Genomic DNA, 21,811 nt, shown 5'->3' on the forward strand with positions numbered 1-21,811 from the left:
CCAATTTTTTTGACATGAGGAACAGTACAGAGAAGACATATGGGCTGGCAATTAACTAAATAGAATAATGTAAAAATGTAGAAAAACACGAAGTGGACAAAGAGAAGTTTTTGAAAAACACAAGAGAGTTTAACAAAATTGATGAATCTGAAAATATGAGTGATTACGGAGCCTTCCTTTTAAGCAAATTGTCATTTAAACCTGTTGATCGACTTGCTTTGAGCCCAAATGTTTTGATCTAAGGAGGATGTGATACATACCAGGATGTACTCATGTGGCTTTACAGAGCTTCACTACTTAAGTGACTGTCCAAGGTCAGACTAGATGAGGAGCCCAGGGGACCAGTCTCCTACGGCTGGGGTAAAAATTGACCATGAACTTGGTAGCTTAAAGCAACAGAACGCTCTTCAATCTCAGTTCTGGGGGCTGGAAGTCTGAAGTCTAGACGGGACTGCACTCCCCACCGAGGCTCTAGGGGAGGGAGAATCCATCTCTGGCCTTTTCCGACTTCTGCCAGCATCCCTTGACTTGTGGTCGCATCACTCCCACCTCACTGCCTCCTCTGAGAAACTTCAGTTCTGCTCTTACATCCTTTCAACTGATAAGATCACCCTCCCCTTGGACAAAATTCAGAATAATCTCCCCATCACATGATCCTTGATTTAACCACATCTGCAAAGACCCTTTCTCCACATGCAATAACATTTACAAGTTCTAGTTACTAGGATCTGATATCCTAGCGGGGGGAGCAGTTTCCAACCTACTGTACCGAATATCTACAGAAAGAAATTTTGTAATTAAATGCCTCTGCTCTTGTCCCATTTGAAAATTTCGTGGATATTTCTACAACTTTCTCAATCTGAACATCTCGCTTCCCTGTTTAAAACCTTTGAGTGGTGGCAACTACTCTCAGATTTAAGTCCAAACAGCACAGACACACAGGCCCTTCCTGATTTGGTGTCTCCTTACCCCGACAAGCTAATCCAGTATTTCTATCCCATCGCCTCCTGAATTCCTAAGCAATCTGAACTAGTAACAGCCTCTCCCAAAGTGTCATGATTCCTTTTACTTCCATGTTGCAGAACACGTTACACGTTCCTGCCTTGGCGGGCCCAGCCACCAGACAACTCTAATTTATCCTCCAGAATTTGGCCAAGAGGGCATCTTGTTTCAGAATATACCCCTAAGCTCTGTTTTTTTATTATTAAAGTCTAGTCAGTTTACAATGAAGTGTCCGTTTCTGGTGCACAGCATTACACTTCAGTCGTACAAGAACATGCATGTATTTGTTTTCATATTCTTTTTCATCGTAAGTTGCTATATGATATTGAATATATCCCTAGACTCTAAATGGGTAAATTTTATACAGCAGCATGTGAATTAGATCTTAATAGATAGTGATTTTAAAAAAGGCTGAATCCCCTTCAGTAATGTCCCCAAAACCCATTCAGTGTCACACACGTCCCCTACAACTTGGCAAGGCTCCCCATCCTCACCTCACCCCATGCCTGCCTCTGTTAACGTGTATACGATGTACTCATCTATCGGCGCATTTGACTTATTGAGGGCAGGACCATGACAAATTAATCTGCATTTTCTCCTCAGTTAGCATGCTGCCTGGCACGAAGCAGACGGTTGATGCTGGCTGAATGAATGACTAAAAGATGATCATCTTTAAACACAGCGAGACGTGGTTGAAACCAGTCATAATAAATCCAGCAAGTGTTAGAACTGAGTTTATCACCTGGGTTGAGGTTAACTGCATATAATTTGCCACTTAGAAAATTACTAAATTACCAAAAGAGACTAAATTACTAGGACTGGCCAGAACCAGCCTTTAAATTTAAATTTCAAACTACAGGCATGTGAATATAATTGTACTTTAAAGCAGGAGAGTCATTTGCCAATGAAATACATTCTGTTTCCTCAGTCTGAATTCCAAGAGTTAGTGTTCATATTTATCAGTCTGCTTACAGGGATAAACTAGCATCCAGCTACTATAAGCTGTGTTTAATTAGCTTTAAAGCATTTTTCTGAGAGCTTCTGTCTTTCCAACTTCAGCTCCATTAATGTTCTTGGCTGCCACATTACAGAACAAATAAAGTGAACCCATCCTTTTTACTGGGGCCAAATCACTTATCACAAACACTTAAAACCAGCATCCAAACGCAATGGAAGAGCCTTCATTTCTTTACGCCACCATGTATAAAAACCTCCTTTTTTTTCCTGCTTTTTCACTAATGGTAAAGCTCTATCTTCGTGGGACAGATTTCTAGCAACCACGCTGTCATTAACTATCAGAAGAACAGAATAACATAACGCTATATGTTCTTCATTGGAAGAGAAAACAGATCAGAGAAATTCCACCCAGATAACATGGGCACATTTTAGATGCTTAAATCGCTTTCTTAGCCAAGTGCATCTCCTGGCACAGGAAACCTGCGTTCCTCTCTACCACCCAGAGGGAAGGACGGAGCAGTGAGAGGGATGGAGTAAGGAGCCCTTTCTTGGCTTCTCTGGTCCGATCCTCCTGGTTTCCCAATCTGGCTGCTTTCGGAGGAGAGATTACATCTAAATACTTCCACTATCCCTTATTCCTTGTCTCAGCGCCTTGCTTGTCTTTTTCTAGAACTCTGTCCTTTTGATTTCACTTGTTTATCTCTTTACTGCCTGTTTCTCCTACGAGGCTGTAAGTCCCCGAGTTTCTCTCCTCACTAAACCCACTGCCTTACACCTGCTAGGAATGCAGTGAACGTGGCGAGGAAGGGAGACAAGATAGCAAAGATTAAAATCTGAAGGGCTATGCTGCCCGGGATGGAAACAGACGCCAGGGCAATAGCTCTAAGTTGGGGTCAGGCTTGAATGAATTCGGAGGGAGCAGGGAAGACACAGGGCAGGAGCAACTGTCAGTCAGGGAGCAGGCTGCCTCGGGGGGGGGGGGGGACACCCCCGGGGGACCCCTCGTTTCCCACGACGCTTTTCTCTGCTGGGTCTATTACCAGAATTACAATAGTATTATTTTCAAAGCAAATATAGGCTGTTCACGTTGCATGATGGTTTACAAAGACAGGCTGGTCAGTCTGACCCTTTGGAACATTGCTTCTGTGGGCAAAAGGAGTCACAGATTCCAAATCACTGACTCACACACACAAAAACAATCAGCTCCAACTCCAGCCCAGCTCTCGTGTCCACTGTCCCCCACCTCCCTCTCTCTCTCCTTCCTTCTCTCTTCTCTTCCCTTTCGATATTGTCTCTCCCTCCTTTGTCTCCACTCCTCAATCCATCTTCCTGTGAGCACGTGTGCACATGTGCACGCACACAGTCTTTACACTCTGAAACAAGAACAAAGACAAAAATCACCCAGTCCCATCCCCAGTTACCAAGTCTGAGAATTCTCCCTTCAGAGTAGAAATTGCGGGTCGGGGGCCCTGAGCTCACACCACCCTCGCTGAGTCGTCCCCACTCGCCGGGACACCCCCACTGACGCCTGGTGCCCAGATGCCGCTTTGTCCAAACAGCCCACGAATCGGCATCCTCGTGCTTGGCTCACCTCCTTCCACCCACTCTGCACAGCAGTAGCTTATAATGGCCTCGAAAGCACTTCTTTCCACCAAGTTACTCTTTTTTGCTCACAGGACTTCCATGGCGAGTGAATACCGTTGGCTTCCCAAATGCACCGTCAAGGGTCTCCACGCTGTGACCCTAACCACACCCCCAACTCTGCTCCCACCGCCCATCACTGGGGACCCTTCACTGCAGCCTGAGACCCAGCTGCCATCGCTTCATTTCCTGGGCACAGCTCTCACCACCTCCCTGTGTGTCTTCACTCCTACGACCTCTCCCTCTTCCCTTCCCTTCACTCCAAGAAAGTCATGCTCTCACGACCAGTCCAGCCCCAGATCCTTCGTAAAAATTCCTCAGACACATCACGGCACGAGATTGCCCTCCTCCCCTCCTTCAACACTGGGGATAACCTCGTGCGTCGAGGCAGTGTTGTCACAAATGTCTTCATGTGTTTTCTTTGTAAGCCTCACAACAACCCTCCGGAGCAGACGTGATGATTCTGTCCACTTGTTCAGATGCAGAGAAAGGTTTTCAGAGATGTGGAGTGATTTTTCCAAGCTCACACAGCTGGGATGTAACAGAGGCTGTCTTCAAACCCTGGCCTCCTGGCTCCATGTTAAACCCATATTTGGCATCTACTGTGAACCGCCTCAGGTTGGTAATTATCTGCATCATTTTTTCTGTCTTTTGAACTAGATGATGGAGTTGCAGGCAGTAGTGAGGTAGAGAACTTGCCCGAGTGCATCATAACACACAAGATGGGAATTCAGTGAATATTTGATGAGGTGATTCTAAAAACACTTCTATCCGTCCACCCTCTGAGGAAGCCCTGGTGGTTCCTCTCCTCCTCTGTGTCCAGTATCTCCCGTCTGAGCACCCACCTGAACACTGTGTGATAAACTGCAATATGGTATCTTGGCTATGATTAATTTCTTAACCCATTTCCCCTAAATAAATTGCAAATTCCCTGAAGACAGGTGCCTTGGACAAATAAAAGGAGACCTGCTGGTATTGAGATGTTAGCCTATGTTGGCCATGAGTTTTAAGAATAAACAGTGGGGAAATCTTTTATTTCCAAACCTCATCTGAAGTTAAGTCATCCAGCAAACTCACTAAAAATGCTGATTTCCAGGATTCAGATTCAGCACCTTCTTAATGAGATTGAACCCATGATCCCAGAGGAAACACAATGAACAACAAGAGGCAAAGTGACACCGATTAAAGACTCAAGCAAGACCACGTGGCTTGTGTGGGCGGGGGCGCGCGCTCTGTGATTCACACTGCACCTCAGTTTCCCCGGCACAAACCTCTTCCTAACTGGTAAAAGAGGGTTGACTATTTTAATACTCTACAGCATTCCATAAAAAATGTCTACAACATCCAAATCCAGACGTCCCTGAAGTCCCAGAATAGGGCATCTGGAGGGGCATTTAAATAGGCAAGGATTTCATGACTGGAGAAGAACTTTGTCCTTTAGAACAGAATCGAGAAGGTACTCACAGGCTCTCCCCGTGATCCATCCTGCCCCGGAGCACCCGGAGGTCCAGCTTCTCCCTTTTCACAATAAAAAGAAGAGAAAATTCCATTTTCAGGTACGCATACTAAAATAATAATCTATAACATTACACAGGAAAGCACATTAGATACAAACAAAATAAAAATAACTTCTGATGAATTGATATTAATTTTTCTTGACAACTTATTCTGAAATTCATAAAGTGACTCTATAAATACCAAATCTATACATAACAGCAGATAACTGAGTTGTTTTAAAATAATTGTGGTACTTGCATACTCGTTCTTATGAGGACAGGATTATTATCCTCAAAGTAAAATGTGACTCACATCACATTGATATCAGCCCTTTTCATTTCTATTTTTACTTTAAAACTGGTCACCCTGTTGGACATAATGTGACCTTGCCTCCCACAGACTGCATTTTAAAATCACAACAAAAACTTGCATTAAGAATGGAGTTATCATCATCGTCATCAACAGATGACTGGATAAAGATGTGGTATACATATTCAGTGGAATACTACTCAGCCATAAAAAAGAGTGAAATAATGCCATTTGCAGCAACATGGATGGACCTGGAGATTGTCATTCTAAGTGAAGTAAGCCAGAAAGAGAAAGAAAAATGCCATATGACATCATTTATATGAGGAAGCTAAAAAATAATTACAGTAAGGACACAAATAGACTAATTATCATTTTGATTTCTTGAATATGTGCGAGCACACTGACTGTCCTTTATGACTGAATTACCACCTTCTGTCGATTCTTATTTTGTGGTTGGCTTTATTCCTTTGATAACTATGTAAGTTTAAAAAGCTAAAGCTCTAATCTGTTCTTAGAAACAATAATTAGTACATTTATGTAAACTAAAAAAAAAGTGCAGTGTACTGTATATATGTATTTACACACCATATAATGTGTATGTGCAAACTATAATTAAAAAAAGGAAAAAATCCTTTAAAAAAAGAATGGAGTTATTTATAGATTATTACTTGAAATTATTTGGCACTTTAGTATCTATTTAAAGTAAACATCTAAAATGTATGTTTTAGGGAGCTGTTAACATTGTTACAGTTTTCAGTTATCTATCTTTAAATGACTGTGCTCAAATTATTTATGCACTTTATACCCACTGTCTGGCCAGCTGAATATTTTTTTCCCAAATGCATCAATTGCTAGTGTGTACAGAAGTATCTGACCTTATACCTACTAAAATGGTAAATAATAGCCGAATTTAATCCTAAGAAGTAGAATATCCACTGATCAAAACAGCTATTAAACTGCCTGGACTAAAATAAAGGGCAGCTGGGGAAAGCCTCTTGAAACACACAACCCCTCAAACATCGAGACTTTGATCAGTCATCCAGAGCCACGATGTTCAGCAAATTATTTACATCTTAACAAGCAAAGTTCTCTGGAAACAATGATGCCACATGTGCCTCATATCAGGGAGAACATATCCTCTGAGAGCAAGAGAGAAAGTAAAATGAAAAACATTTTTCTCGTAAGAACCTCAAACACCTGAGTAGAAATAAGTTTAAGGGGGAAAGAGTCTCAGAGTCCACATCCCGAAAGACAAGCCAACGCTTTTGCCATAGTTTCATATTCTAATGAAATCCCCAAATTATGCAAAATGAACCACAGCGGGAAGACCCAGTAAAACGTGGCGACCACAACCACCAGTTAGAAAAAAATTCAACCATATCACATCGTATAAACACTGCTTCTCCCACTTCTATGAATTCTGGCATTTCGTTAGCACAGTGAAAATACCGACTGCAGCCAAAGAGTTCATCTGTCCTGACTTTGTTTACAAACACTAGCTGATCGCTGAGGATAGAAGGAGGAAAGAATAATGCATTCCTGTAAATTAACCAAACTAGGTGGAGGGGAGATCCCATAGATCCAACGGTTCTACAGAAAAACTTATGAAAATAGCAAAGAGAAATAAAGATGTGTGTTTGCGTCACAAAAGCTGCAAGTTAAAAAAAAAAAAAGCCAGAACGGTTAGAGAAAAGGGCTGTCAGGTCCCAACATTAGAGGGAAATTGTATGGTAACGGTCCTGAACCCAACACTCACAGCAACCATCAGGAGGAACCATCCCCGTCGGTGGTTCTCAAGGACGGTCCCCCATCCAGCCGGATCAGCCTCACCTCCCTTGGGAACTTCTCCAAAATGCAAAATTTCAAACCTTCCTACAGACCTTCTGAGTCAGAAGCTCTGGGTGGTGGGGGTCCAGCAGCCTCTCTGAACAGCTGATTCTAATGATTTGAGAACCACAGCATTGCTGTAAGTCCCACCTCCAGGGACTCTCAGCTGTGACTTGTTAAGCAAATCTGTAATTTAGATCTTCTACACGTATATCAAAGGGGGTAGGACGGTTGTCAAATGGTAGAAACAACTAATTTGGGATTACAAGATGACTTTGGCTGGTAAAAATCTCCCCTTTTACTTCTCTATTAACCCAGTCTTAATCTGTTATTCTAATTAGGAGGTTTTTTAAAAAGTAACCATCAGCCACATATATCAATAATGAAGTTCCACAGTTATTTGAGAATTTAATTTCTTCTTATTCTTTCTACTTCTTGCCAGGAGAAATCATCAGAATGAGAACGAATTATCTAAATAAAACAGCATCTTTTTTTTTTTTTTTTTGATCACGTACAGCAGTAATTCTCAAACTCTGGCTGCCTAAGGATCACCACCTGGAGGGTTTGATTAAACTGCAGATTGTGGACCGCACCCCAGAGTGTGTAATTTACCAGGTCTGGGGTGAATCCCACGACTTTGCATTTCTAACAAGTTCCCAGATACTGCTGGTCTTGAAACCGCACTTTGAGAACTACTGCTTTAGCCCAGATCTCACGAAGAGATTCCACACCCTCTCTGCCCTCCCCGCCCGTCTCCACCTGAGCTTGGAGGCTTTGTATGGCTTTACACCTGGCACTGAGGTGTTTTTTTTTTTAATTACAAAAGATAGTCTCTTTTCATATCAAATTTAAAGGTAAGAAACTTGCCATACAGAGACAATGAGAAGGTAATGTGGAGTCATACATTTTACTGATACTGTTTACACCATAGCCAAAAGGGCACAGGGCTTGGAGTCAATAAAGCTGAAATGGAATCCAAGTACCACTGTTTGAATTAGCCGTATATCCGTGGACGTGTTACATAATCTTTCTGAACCTGCATTATTTCTTTGTAATCGAAGCACAGTCAGTTACAATGTGTCCGTTTCTGGTGTACAGCACGGTGTCCCAGTCATGCGTATACAAGCATGTATTTGTTTTCATATTTTTTCATTAAAGGTTATTATAAGATATTGAACATAGTTCCCTGCGCTCTACAGAAGAAATCTGTTTTTTTAATGTATTTTTATATATAGTGCCTAACATTTGCAAATCTCAAACTCCCAAATTTATCCCTTCCCACTCCTCTCCCCTCCGGTAACTATAAGATTGTTTACTATGTCTGAGAGTCTGTTTCTTTTGTAGATGAGTTCACTTTTGTCCTCTTTTTTTTCTCTCCCTTTTTTTTAAAGATTCCACATATGAGTGGTATCACATGGTATTTTTCTTTCTCTTTCTGGCTGACTTCACTGAGAATGACGATCTCCAGGTGCATCCATGTCGCTGCAAATGCTGGCACTGGGTTTTATTTACAATGGCCAGAGGGTTCAGCAGGTGTGTCATTTATGCAGGCATTGTTTTCCTGGTTTGCACATTCTTTAAGGGCAATAAACATCCTGCATGAATTTCTTTTCACCTAGAATACTTAAAATAGTGCTGAACAGAAGACTGTATGTTCCCTTCTTTAAAACCATTGGAGCGTATCAAGGAAGGAGGAATAGACTGTTTATTCTTAGATGCTCAGTTTTGAGAGGATAAAGGAGGTGGGAAAAACATCTGTGGACAGGTCTGTAACATTTTGTTGGAAGATTACGCAGGGCGATTATCACAAGATGGCGGCCAGAAATCTTCACCTAGGAAAGTTCTCCTCCTTGTTCTTGTAATAATGTTTCATTGAGGGATGAAAGGATGACTTCTGCTTGGTCACATTCCATAAAATTATCCAATGCAATACACAATGAGCATATGAAAATCAGTACTCTAACCAGAACTTAACCTGATTAATTGATTGCTTTCATAGTGTAGAGAATCTGGTAAAGACCAATACGTTAGGCTGGTAAAGGCCAATATGTTTGGCTGCTAAAAGGCACTTAGCATGCCTCTACCTCTAATTTAGCATTTTGCTATTCTACTACTAATTCCTTCTTGATGTCAAATAAATGAGAAAACGTTCTGCTAAACATTATTCCTCAATCCAGTCTCTACCACTAACATCAAAGATGGTTTATTCCACAGCAAACCAGTTATTTTTAAACAGCAAATTTAACCAGAAACAGACATGTGAAACTTGCATTGCACGCGTATTTCCTTTCATGTTGTGGTATTTGCTACTCACCCACAAAATAAAAAAGGATGGGGAGTCATTCAGTCTGCGGCCACCACAACCCACAAAGTCAGGTGGAAGGTGGGTGACCATTAAGATATTTAATTAAATTTGGAGGAAGACCCATCCTTTGCTGTTAGCCACTTCAATTTGACTTTGATCTCCCTGCATGGTTTATTCTTCATCTGTAAACAAATCTCTAGAATGCCAGAGGATATCTTGAAGATAGAAGATTGGAGATTTTCCTGCCGGCCCAAATAAACAAGCAGTTTGGAAGGCACCTTGTGTAAAAGGGGTCACACAAACGAGGCCTGCAGTTTTAGCCATGCCATGTTACTGACTTTGCGGTAAATTCTCATCTCTCTAAATCTGACCTTCATGTCAAAATGGCACTTATATCCCCAATGTCATAGATTGTCTTTTTTAGGAAAATAAGATAAGAGCCTTTGTGAAACTGCTCACCCAGCACTAGAATCAGAGGGAGAGATCCAGAAAATTCAGCTGCTCTGCTGTCGCCAAAGAGCTGGAGTTTTAACAGCTCTTTATTCTTATGATTTGTTTTAGGCGACGCTATTTTCAAATAATACGTTATTTTTTATTTGTACTGCTACGGTTTGGTATTATAACTCAGGCAAAATGAATTATTTTTCTTTAACGGCTTGAAACCACACACACTGATGATTTCAAAGTGTCTGCGGGCCAGGAGTCTGGGTATGGCTTTCCTGGGTTCTCTGTGTTGGGTCTGTCAAGGCTGTCATGGAGATGTCTGCCGAGCTGTGTTCTCATCCAGAGGTTTGACTGTAGAAGGATCTACGTCCACGCTCACTCGTTTTGTGGGAAGAATCTGTTTTGCTGTGGTTGAGGTCCTGGCTTCCTGTGCACTGAGGGCTGGGAGCCTGCTTCAGCTGCCTGAAGCCTTTCATAGTCCTTTTCTGTCTTTCTTGTGGGCTCCAAAAACAGCTACTTCCTCCATCAAGTCAGCAAGTCTCTAGAACAATCAGGCTCTAAATGGAGCCTTTTGTAACATAACATAATTACAGGAGTCACATCTATTGGTTAGAAGCAAGCCATAGATCGCAGGGAACAGTCAAAGGAGGGGATTATAAAAAAGGCATGAGCAGCAGGAGGTGGGGGCCCCTTTCGAGTCTGTCTGCCGTGATTACTGTCACAGACCCCTACAAGGGGTCTTCTGGTCTGCCTTGCTACCTGCGACGTAAGGGAGCACCTCTTCACTCACAGCCTTGCCACACAGATTGTACCATCAAGCTTGAACTTTTGCCAGCCTAATGGGTGGGAAATTGTATCCTGGCATAGTTTTCACTTGTAGTTCTCTTACGACGAGTAAAGTTGAACATTTTCATACGTGTAAGGGCAATTTTACATCTTTTTTGGTGTTGAGAACTATATCTTCATGTCTTTTCCCCCTACATATTTTTACTGAAATATAGTTGATTTACACTATTGTATTAGTCGCAGGTGTATAGCATGGTGGTTCAATACTTTTATAGCTTACACTCTTTCAAGTTATAACAAAACAATGGCTGTATTTCCCCGTGCTGTACAGTATATCCTTGTTGCTTATCTACTTTATACCTAGTAGTTTGTGCCTCTTAATCCCCAGTCCCTATCTTGCCCCTCATCCCGTCCCTCTCCCCACTGATAACCACTAGTTTGTTCTCTATGTCTGTGAGTCTGTTCCAGCTGTGTTATATACATTCTTCTGTTGCACTTTTTAGATTCCACATCTAAGTGATAACATACAGTATCTGTCTCCCTCTGTCTGACTTATTTCACTCAGCATAACACCCTCTAGGCCAATACGACGTTTAATAGAAGTGGTGAGAGTGGGCTTCCTTGTCTTGTTCCTGAATTTGGTGGGAAGGCTTTCCAAAGATTTTCACCATTGAATATTATGTTGGCTGTGGGTTTGTCATAAATGTCCTTTATTAGGTTGAGATATGTCCCCTCTGTGCTCACTTTGATGAGAGTTTTAATCATCAGTGGATGTTGAATTTTGTCAAATGCTTTTTCTGCATCTACTGAGATAATCATATGATTTTTGTTTTTCCTCTTGTTAATGTGGTGTATCACACTGATTGATTTGCATACGCTGAACCATCCTGGGACCCTGGAATAAATCCAGCTTGATCATGGGGTATGATCCTTTTTAAGTATTGTTGAATTCAGTTTGCTAATATTTTGTTGAGGATTTATGCATCTATATTTATCAAAGATATGGCCTGTAATTTTCTTTTTTTTGTAGTGACTTTGTCTGGTTTTGGCATCAGGGGAATGGTGGCCTCATACAATGAATTTGGAAGTGTTTCCTCCTCTTCAACTTTCTGGAATAGTTTGAGAAGGATAGGTTTAAGTTCTTATTTATTTGTTTGGTAAAATTCCCCTGTGAGGTCATCCAGTTCCAGGCTTTTGTTTACTTGGAGTGTTTTAGTTTTTGTTTTTGTTTTATTACAGATTCGGTTTCACTTTGAATGATCAGTCTGTTCAAATCATCTGTTTCTTCTTGACTCAGTCTTGGCAGGCTGTGTGTTTCAGACACGTGTCTATTCCTTCTATGCTGTCCAATTTGTCGGCACATAATTATTCAAAGAATTGTCTTATGATGCTTTGTATCTCTGTGGTATCAGCTGTTCTTTCTCCTTTCATTTCTTATTTTGTTGGTTTGGGTCCTCTCTCTTTTATTCTTGGTAAGCACGGCTAAAGGTTGATCAATTCTTTTTTATCTTTTCAAAAGCCGGCTCTTGTATTTCCTTCTTCTTCCTACTTTGGGCTTTGTTTGTTCATCTTCTTCTTGTATTTTAGGTGGTAGTTTCGGTTGTTTACTTGAGATTTTTCTTACTTCTTCAGGAAGGCCTACGTTGTTCTTAGAATTGCTTTTGCTGCATCCCATAGATTCTGGAAAGTTTTGTTTCCATTTTCATTTGTCTTGAAGCATTTTCTGATTTTCTCTTCAATGTATTCATTGATCCATTGGTTTTTTAGTAGCATGTTGTTTAGTCTCCACATGTTTGTGCTTTCCCCATTTTCTTTCTGTAATTCATATCTAGTTTCATACTATGGTGATCAGAAAAAAATTGATTGATATAATTTGTATTCTCTTAAATTTGTTTGAGACTTGTTTTGTGATCTAACATGTGATCTATCCTGGAGAACATTCCATATGCACTTGAAAATAATGTCTACTCTGATGTTTTGGGGATGGAATGTCCTATAGATCTCTATTAAATATAACTGGTTTATTGTGTCATTTAAGACCACCCTGGTAGGAGGTGGGGCTGGAGATGGTGGTGGGCTAGAGCCAGGGCTGAGGCAGGCCTCCCCTCTGCTCAGTGGCTGTCACCACCCTATCAAGGCTGGGGTCAGATCCCAGGTTGATGGTACAGAAGCCCTGAGGGTCAGGCTGAGCTGGCTCTTTTCTCTTTAAGCATGTGCTCTCTCCTTTCCCAGCATTAGGATCCCTGTTCCAGAGGGGAGCAGTTCTGGGGAAAAAAGAGGCTCACGCAGTCTCTAGACTCATGATGAGGTGCAGGCTGCAACAGGCTGGCCACATACAGAGGTCCTGGCTGCTTCCAATGCATCACCTGTGCAACCACCAGCAATGGTAGCCCCTGCCGTGTCTGAGTCTCCTTTGACCCTCAGGGCCAGTCACTCCTTCCAGCCTCTGCTGCCCTCGTCCTGTTGTGGAGTCACCCTGCAGGGCAAGTGGGGCCCATGTGGGCTCTTGGCTTGTACGGGACATTGGCTGCTGGGGTCCAGCCACAGTCCAGTATCAGGACAATCCTTGAAGCACTGACCACTTAAGCATCAGCAGTGGCTGCACCCACGGTGCTTAGATGTCTCCCCAGGTCCGAGTTACCTCTTAATCAACAGGAGGAGCTCTCTCCCCAGCTGCAGCAGCCCTCACTCCAATGGGGAGTTGCGAGGTGAGGCAAGTGAGGCTGGAACATTCAGTTGGCTTGGGCAAGGGTGTGCACCAGAGTGATCATGGGAAAATGAGCAGCCACTGGGTTGGACCTCAGTCTGCCCTGTCCACCCTGCCCAAGGGGTAAGCAAGCGTGCATGCGCCTCACAAGCAGAGCCCTGGCTTCCCATAGCCCTCTTGTCAGCCCCACTGGCCCTCCAGCTGGCCCAGGGGGCTAGTCTTCCCTGTATGGGGCCCTAGGACTCGGGCACCTAATACGTGGCTCGAACCACTTACTTCCCAGGGAAGCTCCCCACCTGTGTTATCTCCTTTTTCCTCTGAGTCCCCTCCCAGGGCACAAGTCCCACCCTGATTGCTTCCTTTCCCTTCCTACCCGATTCTGTGTGGATCCTCCCATAGCCTTGGTTGTACAGAAGCCTTTTGTCAGTTTCCATTTAGTTTCCAGTGAGAGTTGTTCCACGCGTGTGTGTATTTTTGATGTGTTCACTGGGGATGGGGAGTTCCATGTCCTACTCTGCCATCTTGATTGATGACTCCACAACATAAATATTTTTTAAAAAATAAGGTCAATCTTTATTTTAATCTAGTTAAAATGTCATAAAAATGTAGAGTCAATAGTCCAATCATCGTTTTCTAAATTTGGGAAATATTATTTGGGTATTACATGATTTTTCAACAATTTGGTGAAAGAAATTTTAATTGGATCTTTGACAAGTTAGTTAATCTCTCCATTCCTTCACTTTCTCATCTGTAAAAGGGCAAAATTTTCTCACTTGTAACACATAATGATTTATCAGATTAATGTGAGAATGCATATAAAGTGCTGTGCAAAAAGCCAGGCAGGTAGAAAGTATCCAATAGATTATGTCTTTTGTTAATACTCTCTCATCTCCCATGTTCATTTCTTCTTATATTCCATTTAAACATGTTTCAGTATTCAATTTCTCTCTAACTAAAAATGTTACCTCCTTACCTCACTGTTCACCTACTGCACTTTCTTATGCAAAAACCCCAATACTGAATAAACCAAACTGAAAACATCTTCAGAGCCACACTTGGGTTCTACATATGGCTATGGGAGGGGGAAAAGAAATACTATAGTCACTGAGATTGTAACTTCCAGCTTCAATTAGACTGCAAAAGCATCTTCTGTATTTCCTTCATCTCCTCTCTGCCACATTTCCACAGCTATATAAAAACTTCTCCAATCAACAAAAATTGCCATTTTCCCTCCTCTCAACAGATGACAATCCCCACTTCCTTAGAGAAAACAAAAGTCAAACATCCTGCCACAAATTCAACATTCTTAACTGCATTTGCATCTACCCATTCCTTCCCTTTTTTTCTTTTTTACAGTGAAACAAGTGTCCCTCATACAACCTGAGATATCCCTCCAGCTCTGCTCAGTCTCCCATTCCTTGTTCTCCCCAAAGGAGATGGAGCTCCTTATCTGGACCTAACTACCTGCTGGGCATCCGCTCTTGGATGTGCACAGGAATCTTAAATAAACACATTATACTTCTCATCTCTGCACCTCCCCAGTAGAAGATAACTAAACTCTTCCCAGTAAAGAATTCCATTGATGAAAGAAACATCTAACTTCACTAAACATAAAAAAGGAGGCACTCTTAAACTAAGAAACCTACTAAGCCGTTCAAATGTTTACACCCATGCCCATTAGGGTAGGTCTAAATTACATAAGACATTTTAAGACATTTCAAGCTAAAAAAGAATTGGCAGGCAATATCCAAACACAACTACTAAAAGAAAAAACAGAAAATGAGAATCAAAACATTTCAGTTTACTTCCCAAAAAATAAACACAAAGCAGAAGGCTGCAACAAGATGCTGTTACCTAGATCATCATCATACAAGCATTTTCAGATGTAAAAAATGAAGCTATAAGAATTAAATTAATTCAGGAAATTAATAGGAAAGAATGAATCACCTCAGATATTATGATGAAATTAGTAGAAACCAATGGAGAATAGATTTAATTTACCCTAAAATTTTAGAAAGGCACTGAGGAGAAAACTAAACATATGCCCCCAAAATAAAATTTTAATAAGAAATAAAAAGGATCAGAAAGTGATAGTGGTAAACAGTCAAAGAAGTCTCAAGATGTCTATAATTGGAGTCCTTAGATATAAACTGAAACATTGTAACACAATGTCTGTTTAATACTGTAAGCCAAGAGAATATTCCAGAACATCCAGACATTTTTCTTGTGATATTTTTGGCTTTGGTATCAAGGCAATACTAGCTTCTATTTTCTGAAAGAGTTTTTATAGAACTGGTATCATTTCTTCCTTATTTGGTACATTTCATCAGTGAAGCCATCTGGACCTGGGCTTTGTACGAATGAGGATGATTTTAATTATTCACTTAATTCCAATGCAAAACACTAGGCTATTTAGAGCTTCTCTTACTTCTCAAGTAGGTTTTGATGATTTGTACCTTTCAAGGATTTTGTTCATCTCATTTAATTTTCAAACTTGTTGACATATTTTATTTATAACATCACATTATTCTTGTCTTTTGATGTAGGATTTGTAATGACCTCGTATATATTTTGTAATAATGACTTGTTATTGGTAGTCACAGTTGAAATCAAGCACTGCAGGGTTTTCCCTCATCTAAGCCTGGTGCTTTTTTTATTGAGTTTTTTTCCTTGATAACTTCCTCATTTCTTACATGAAAATTGCTTAGCTTAAGCAATAATAGTGAACTTCATTTTCTTAGAAAATTAGCCATTCCATGTAAATTTTTCAAGTGACTTGTATGGAATTGTGCAAACTCCTCTCATGATTTTTAAACACTTTTTTCTGTATCAATGATTATTTTGTTATTTCTTTGAATATTTATGCTTTCACTTTCTACTTTTTTGCTTGATTGTGTGAGCTTTTGGTTTCTCTAGTATGTTGGTTTTTATTTAAAGATCTAACATTGTAATTTAATTATTAACTTTATTGAAATTTCTAGTTTTTTAAACTTTTATCTATACTACTTTCTTCTTTTTTCTTATATTTTTTCTATCTTTCACAATTGGAAATTAAATATATTTAACTTTTAAATAACTCTTAGGAAAAAGAAAAATAAATCCAAAAATTGCAAAATTTATTAAAAAATAATATTAATGGAAACACATCTTTTTTAAATCTATGACAAAGGAGACAAGAATATATATAGTGGAGAAAAGACAGTCTCTCCAATAAGCGGTGCTGGGAAACCTGGACAGTTACATGTAAAAGAATGAAATTAGAACATTCTTTAACACCATAACAGAAGTAAATTCAAAATGGATTAAAGACATAAATGTATGAACAGATACTATAAAACTCATAGAGGAAAACATAGGCAGAATACTCTTAGACATAAATTGCAGCAATGATTTTTTGGGGTCTGTCTCCTAGAATAATAATAATAAAAACAAAAATAAACAAATGTGACCTAATTAAAGTTGAAAGCTTTTGCACAGCAAAGGAAACCAAAAACAAAACAAAAAAAAACAACTTATGGAATAGGAAAATATATTTGCAAATGACATGACCGACAAGGGCTTGATTTCCAAAAATGCAAATATCTTATACAACTCAATATCAAGAAACCAAACAACCCAATCAAAAATGGTCAGAAGACATAAATGGGCATTTCTCCAAAGAAGACATACAGATGATGACAGACACATGAAAATGTGTTCAATATCACTAATTATTAGAGAAATGCAAATCAAAAATACAATGATTTGTCACCTCACAGCAGTCAGAATGGCCATCATCAAAAAGTTTACAAATAATAAATGTTAGCGAGGGTGTGGAGAAGAGAATCATCCTACACTGTTGGTGGGAATGTAAACTGGTACAGCCACTATGGAGAACAGTATGCAGGTTCCCTAAAAGTCTCAAAATAGAATTACCATATGATCCAGCAATTCCACTCCTGGGCATATATCTGGAGAAAACTCTAACTTGAAAAGATACATACACGCCAATGTTCATAGCAGCATTACTTACAATAGCCAAGACATGTAAGCAACCTTAAAGTCCATTGACAGATGACTGGATAAAGAAGATGTGGTATATATATACAATGGAATACTACTCAGCCATAAAAAATGAAATAATGCCATTTGCAGCAATGTGGATGGACCCAGAGACTATCATACTGTCTTTATTTTCAGACAATGTGATCACTTATCCAGAAAAACCTAAAGCATTTACAAAGAAATCTGCAGGAACCAATAAATGAATTTAGCAATACAACAGGATATATAATCAATATACCAAAACTAACTGCATTTTTATATGCTAGCGACAAAAAAATAAATTTTAAAAAACCTATTCATCAGAGTACAAAAAATATAATACTTGGGTATGAATTTAACGAAAGACATACAAGATCTGTACACTGAAAACTATAAAACACTGCTGAAATAAATTAAAGAAAACCTATATCAGTGGAATGACATGCCGTGTTGATATACTTCCCCACTTTGAGTAGAGGCTGGACTTGTGGACTCGCTTTCAAGGTGAATGTATAAAGAAAAAAGCAGTAACTTCACGGTGGAGAAACCTGACAAATAGAGTGGATCCTTGAACGGGTTTGAACTGCAAGCATCACTTCTACGCAGATTTTTTTCAACAGTAAATATCATAAGAGCCTTGGTTGGTTGAATCCACGGATTTGGATCCAATACAGAGGAACCACAGATACAGAGAGCTGACAATAAATTATACCTGGATTTTCAGCTGTGGAGAGGGTGAGCTGCCCTAAACACTGCGTTGTTCAAGGGTCAACTGTAATACCATAGCCAAGTGATCAAGGTTCACATCACTGATGACCAGTCATGTGGATGGTATATACTCTCTGATAGGATGAGAAAGACACTCACTTCTGTTATCCTTCTTTGCCCCAAAAGAACAGAATTCCAGTCTAATCAAACCCAAGTTGAGTGACATTCTACAAAATACCTAAACAATGCTCTTCAAAACTGTCACAGTTATAACAAGCAAGAAAAGACTGATAAATTATCACAGATTAGAGGACACTAACAAGGCATGACAAAAACAAAATGCAACATGGTATATATCCTGGATTAGCTCCTGGAATCGAAAAAAGACATTTGTGGGAAAACTAAAGAAATTTAAATGGAGTTCAAAAGTATGGAGTTCAGTTCACACAAATGTGCCAACACTGATTTCTTAATTTTGACAAATATATCATAGAAATATAAGATGTTAGTATCAGGAGAAACTGGGTAAGGTATATAAGGAAACTTCTCTGTACCAAATGTGCAACTTTTCTGTAAATCTATTATTATTCCAAACTAAGAAGTTTCTTTAACAAGGCTCAGGAAGCCTTTAAAAACAAAATTCAAGCTGATACTAAAGTTTATGTGAAATTTATAGGGACCTAGACTGTCCATTACAATTTAAAAAAGAAAAACGAATTTATACACTTACACTACCTGATTTCAAGATTTATTTTAAAGCTATGGTAATCAAGACAATGTGTTGTTGATGAAAAAATAGAGTAGAAATAGGATCAAGAGTCCAAAAATTGTTTCACACATATATTGATCAATTGATATTTGGCAAATATACTCATGTAAGTCAATGGGAAATGATAGTCTTTTCAACAAATGGTGCTGGAACACCTGGGTCTCCAAATGGAAAACAAAAAAATGACCACATACCATGCACAGAAATTAAAATCATCAAAATGGATCATAGAACTAAATTTGCAAGCAAAGATGATATAATTTTAGAAAATATAACATTCTAAATATAAGTGTTTTGAAGATTTGAAAATATTTTCTTTTAGAAGAGAAGATAGGAGAAAATTTGTTACCTTAAGTTAGGGAAAAGTTCTTAAATAGGGCACAAAAGGCATGGACCAAAAAAAAGTTTGAGAAATTATACTTCGTCCAGATTAAACATTTTTCCCATCAAAAGACACCATTAAGAAAATAAAACGCAATCCAAAGATCAGGGGAAAACATTTGCCAGTATGTATCTGATAAAGGATTTATAGCCAGAACATATAAAGAACTCTTACAATTCATTCATAAAACAACAAACAACTCAAAGTTTTTTTTTTTTAACAGTCAAATGTTTTGAATAGACACTTCCCAAAAGGAGCTATACAATGGCCAACAAGCCCATAAAAAGATGTCAACACTGTCAGTCATCAGAAAAATGCAAACTAAAACCACATGAGATACCATCACACACCAACTAAAAAAGCTCAAATATAAAATATTAAGTCTTGGCAGGATGTGGTAAAACGAATTCTCATGAATTGCTAATGAGAATAGAGAAGAACGCAACCACTTTGGAAAATTGTTCGGAACTTCCTTAGGAAGTTAAACATACACTCAGCATACAATCCATCAATTCCACTAGGTACCAACCCAAGAGAAATGGAAATACCTCCAACCCAGATGTGCATAAGAATATTCATATGAATAGTATTCACAAATGCCAAATATAGGAAACAATTCAACTGCTCATCAACTGATGAATGTAAAACAACTGTCATCTGTCCAGATGACTAAATACCGTATGATTATATTTAGTTGAAATTGCAAGAGTGGTAAAATTATAGTGACAGAAACCAGAGTCCCAACAGTTGCATGAGACGATTCCTGCAAATGAATCAATCAGTATCTTGATTGTCTCAGGTCAAAAGAAATGGCGAGTTAGGACAGTTTTTGGACAATTTGAAAATGTTGAATATGGGCTCATATGAGAAAATGTGACTGTAATGATATTAAATATCTTGGGCATTATAACACCATTTAAAGGATTCTTAGGAGATACAGGTTAAAGTGTATAGGAGAGAAATGCACAGTGTCTACAATTTACTTTTTGGTTACTCAACAAAAAAAATTATAGAAATAAACATTCATATATTTACATGTTTCAATTTTCTGTAGGACTGAAAAATTTCTGGAGGGGAGGGTATAGCTGAAGTGGTAGAGCACATGCTTAGCATGCATGAGGTCCTGGGTTCAATCCCGAGCACCTCCATTAAAAAAAAAAAACTAATAATAAATAAATAGACCAAATGACCTCCCCCTCCAAAATGATACATACATACATACATACATACATACATACATACATACATAAATAAATAAATAAATAAATAAATAAATAAATAAATAAAAGGATTGAAAATTTTCTAAACAAAAAGTTGAGTGGGAAGAAAATAGGTTTTAAAAATATCAGAAAAAAATTAGGTACGATTCATTATTTAAAGATTCCAAAGAGGGAATACAAACTACTCAGACAAAAGAATATTATTACTCAGTACTAAAAAGAAGTGAGCCTTCAAGCCATGAGAAGACATGGAGGAATCTTAAACACGTATTACTAGGTAAAAGGCGGTATGATTCCAACTATATGACGTTCTGGAAAAGGGAAGACTGTGGAGACAGTAAAAAGATCAGTGGTGGCCAAGGGCTGGAGGAAGGAAAAGATAAATAGGCAGAGCACAGAGGGTTTTTAGAGCAGTGAAACTATTCCGTATGATGCTATAGTGATGGATATGTGTCATCATACATTTATCCAAACCCACAGAATGTACAACACCAAGGGTGAACCCTAACGTAAACTGTGGACTTTGAGTGATAATGATGTGCCCGTGAAGGTGCTTCAACAGCCTAAATGTCCATCAACAGATGACTGGATAAATAAGATGTGGTATATTTATACAATGGAATACTATTCAGCCATAAAAACTGACAACATAACGCCATTTGCAGCAACATGGATGCTCCTGGAGAATGTCATTCTAAGTGAAGTAAGCCAGAAAGAGAAAGCAAAATACTGTATGAGATCACTCATATATGGAATCTAAAAGAAAAAAAACCAAACAAACAAAGCATAAATACAAAACAGAAATAGACTCACAGACATAGAATATAAACTTGTGGTTGCCAAGGGGGCGGGGGGTGGGAAGAGATAGACTGGAATTTCAAAATTGTAGAAAGATAAACAAGATTATACTGTATAGCACAGGGAAATATATACAAGATCTTATGGTAGCTCACAGAGAAAAAAACGTGACAATGAATATACATGTGTTCATGTATAACTGAAAAATTGTGCTCTACACTGGAATTTGACACAACATTGTAAAATGATTATAAATCAATAAAAAAGTCAAAAAAAAATTTTAAAGACAAACAGACTTATTTACAAGACAGAAACAGATTCACAGACATAGAAAACAAACTTGTGGTTACCAGATGGGGAAGGGGTTGGGAAGGGACAGATTGGGAGTTCGAGATTTTTCAGATACTAACTACTATATATAGAATAAACAAACAAC

The 21,811-nt window shown here is 39.1% G+C and overlaps 1 protein-coding gene across 2 annotated transcripts in view; it reads right to left on the reverse strand.

Annotated features, from left to right (window-relative positions):
- Nucleotides 1-21,811, reverse strand: part of COL21A1 (collagen type XXI alpha 1 chain) — a 163,733-nt gene that overhangs the window by 33,061 nt on the left and 108,861 nt on the right. For both annotated transcript variants that reach the window (XM_031434482.2, XM_031434488.2), the window contains one exon: nucleotides 5,065-5,118. In XM_031434482.2, the coding sequence (XP_031290342.1) occupies nucleotides 5,065-5,118 (54 nt within the window). The remainder of the gene's footprint in view (nucleotides 1-5,064; nucleotides 5,119-21,811) is intronic.

Source organism: Camelus dromedarius, chromosome 19 (assembly GCF_036321535.1).
Source record: "Camelus dromedarius isolate mCamDro1 chromosome 19, mCamDro1.pat, whole genome shotgun sequence".
Lineage (NCBI taxonomy): Eukaryota > Metazoa > Chordata > Mammalia > Artiodactyla > Camelidae > Camelus > Camelus dromedarius.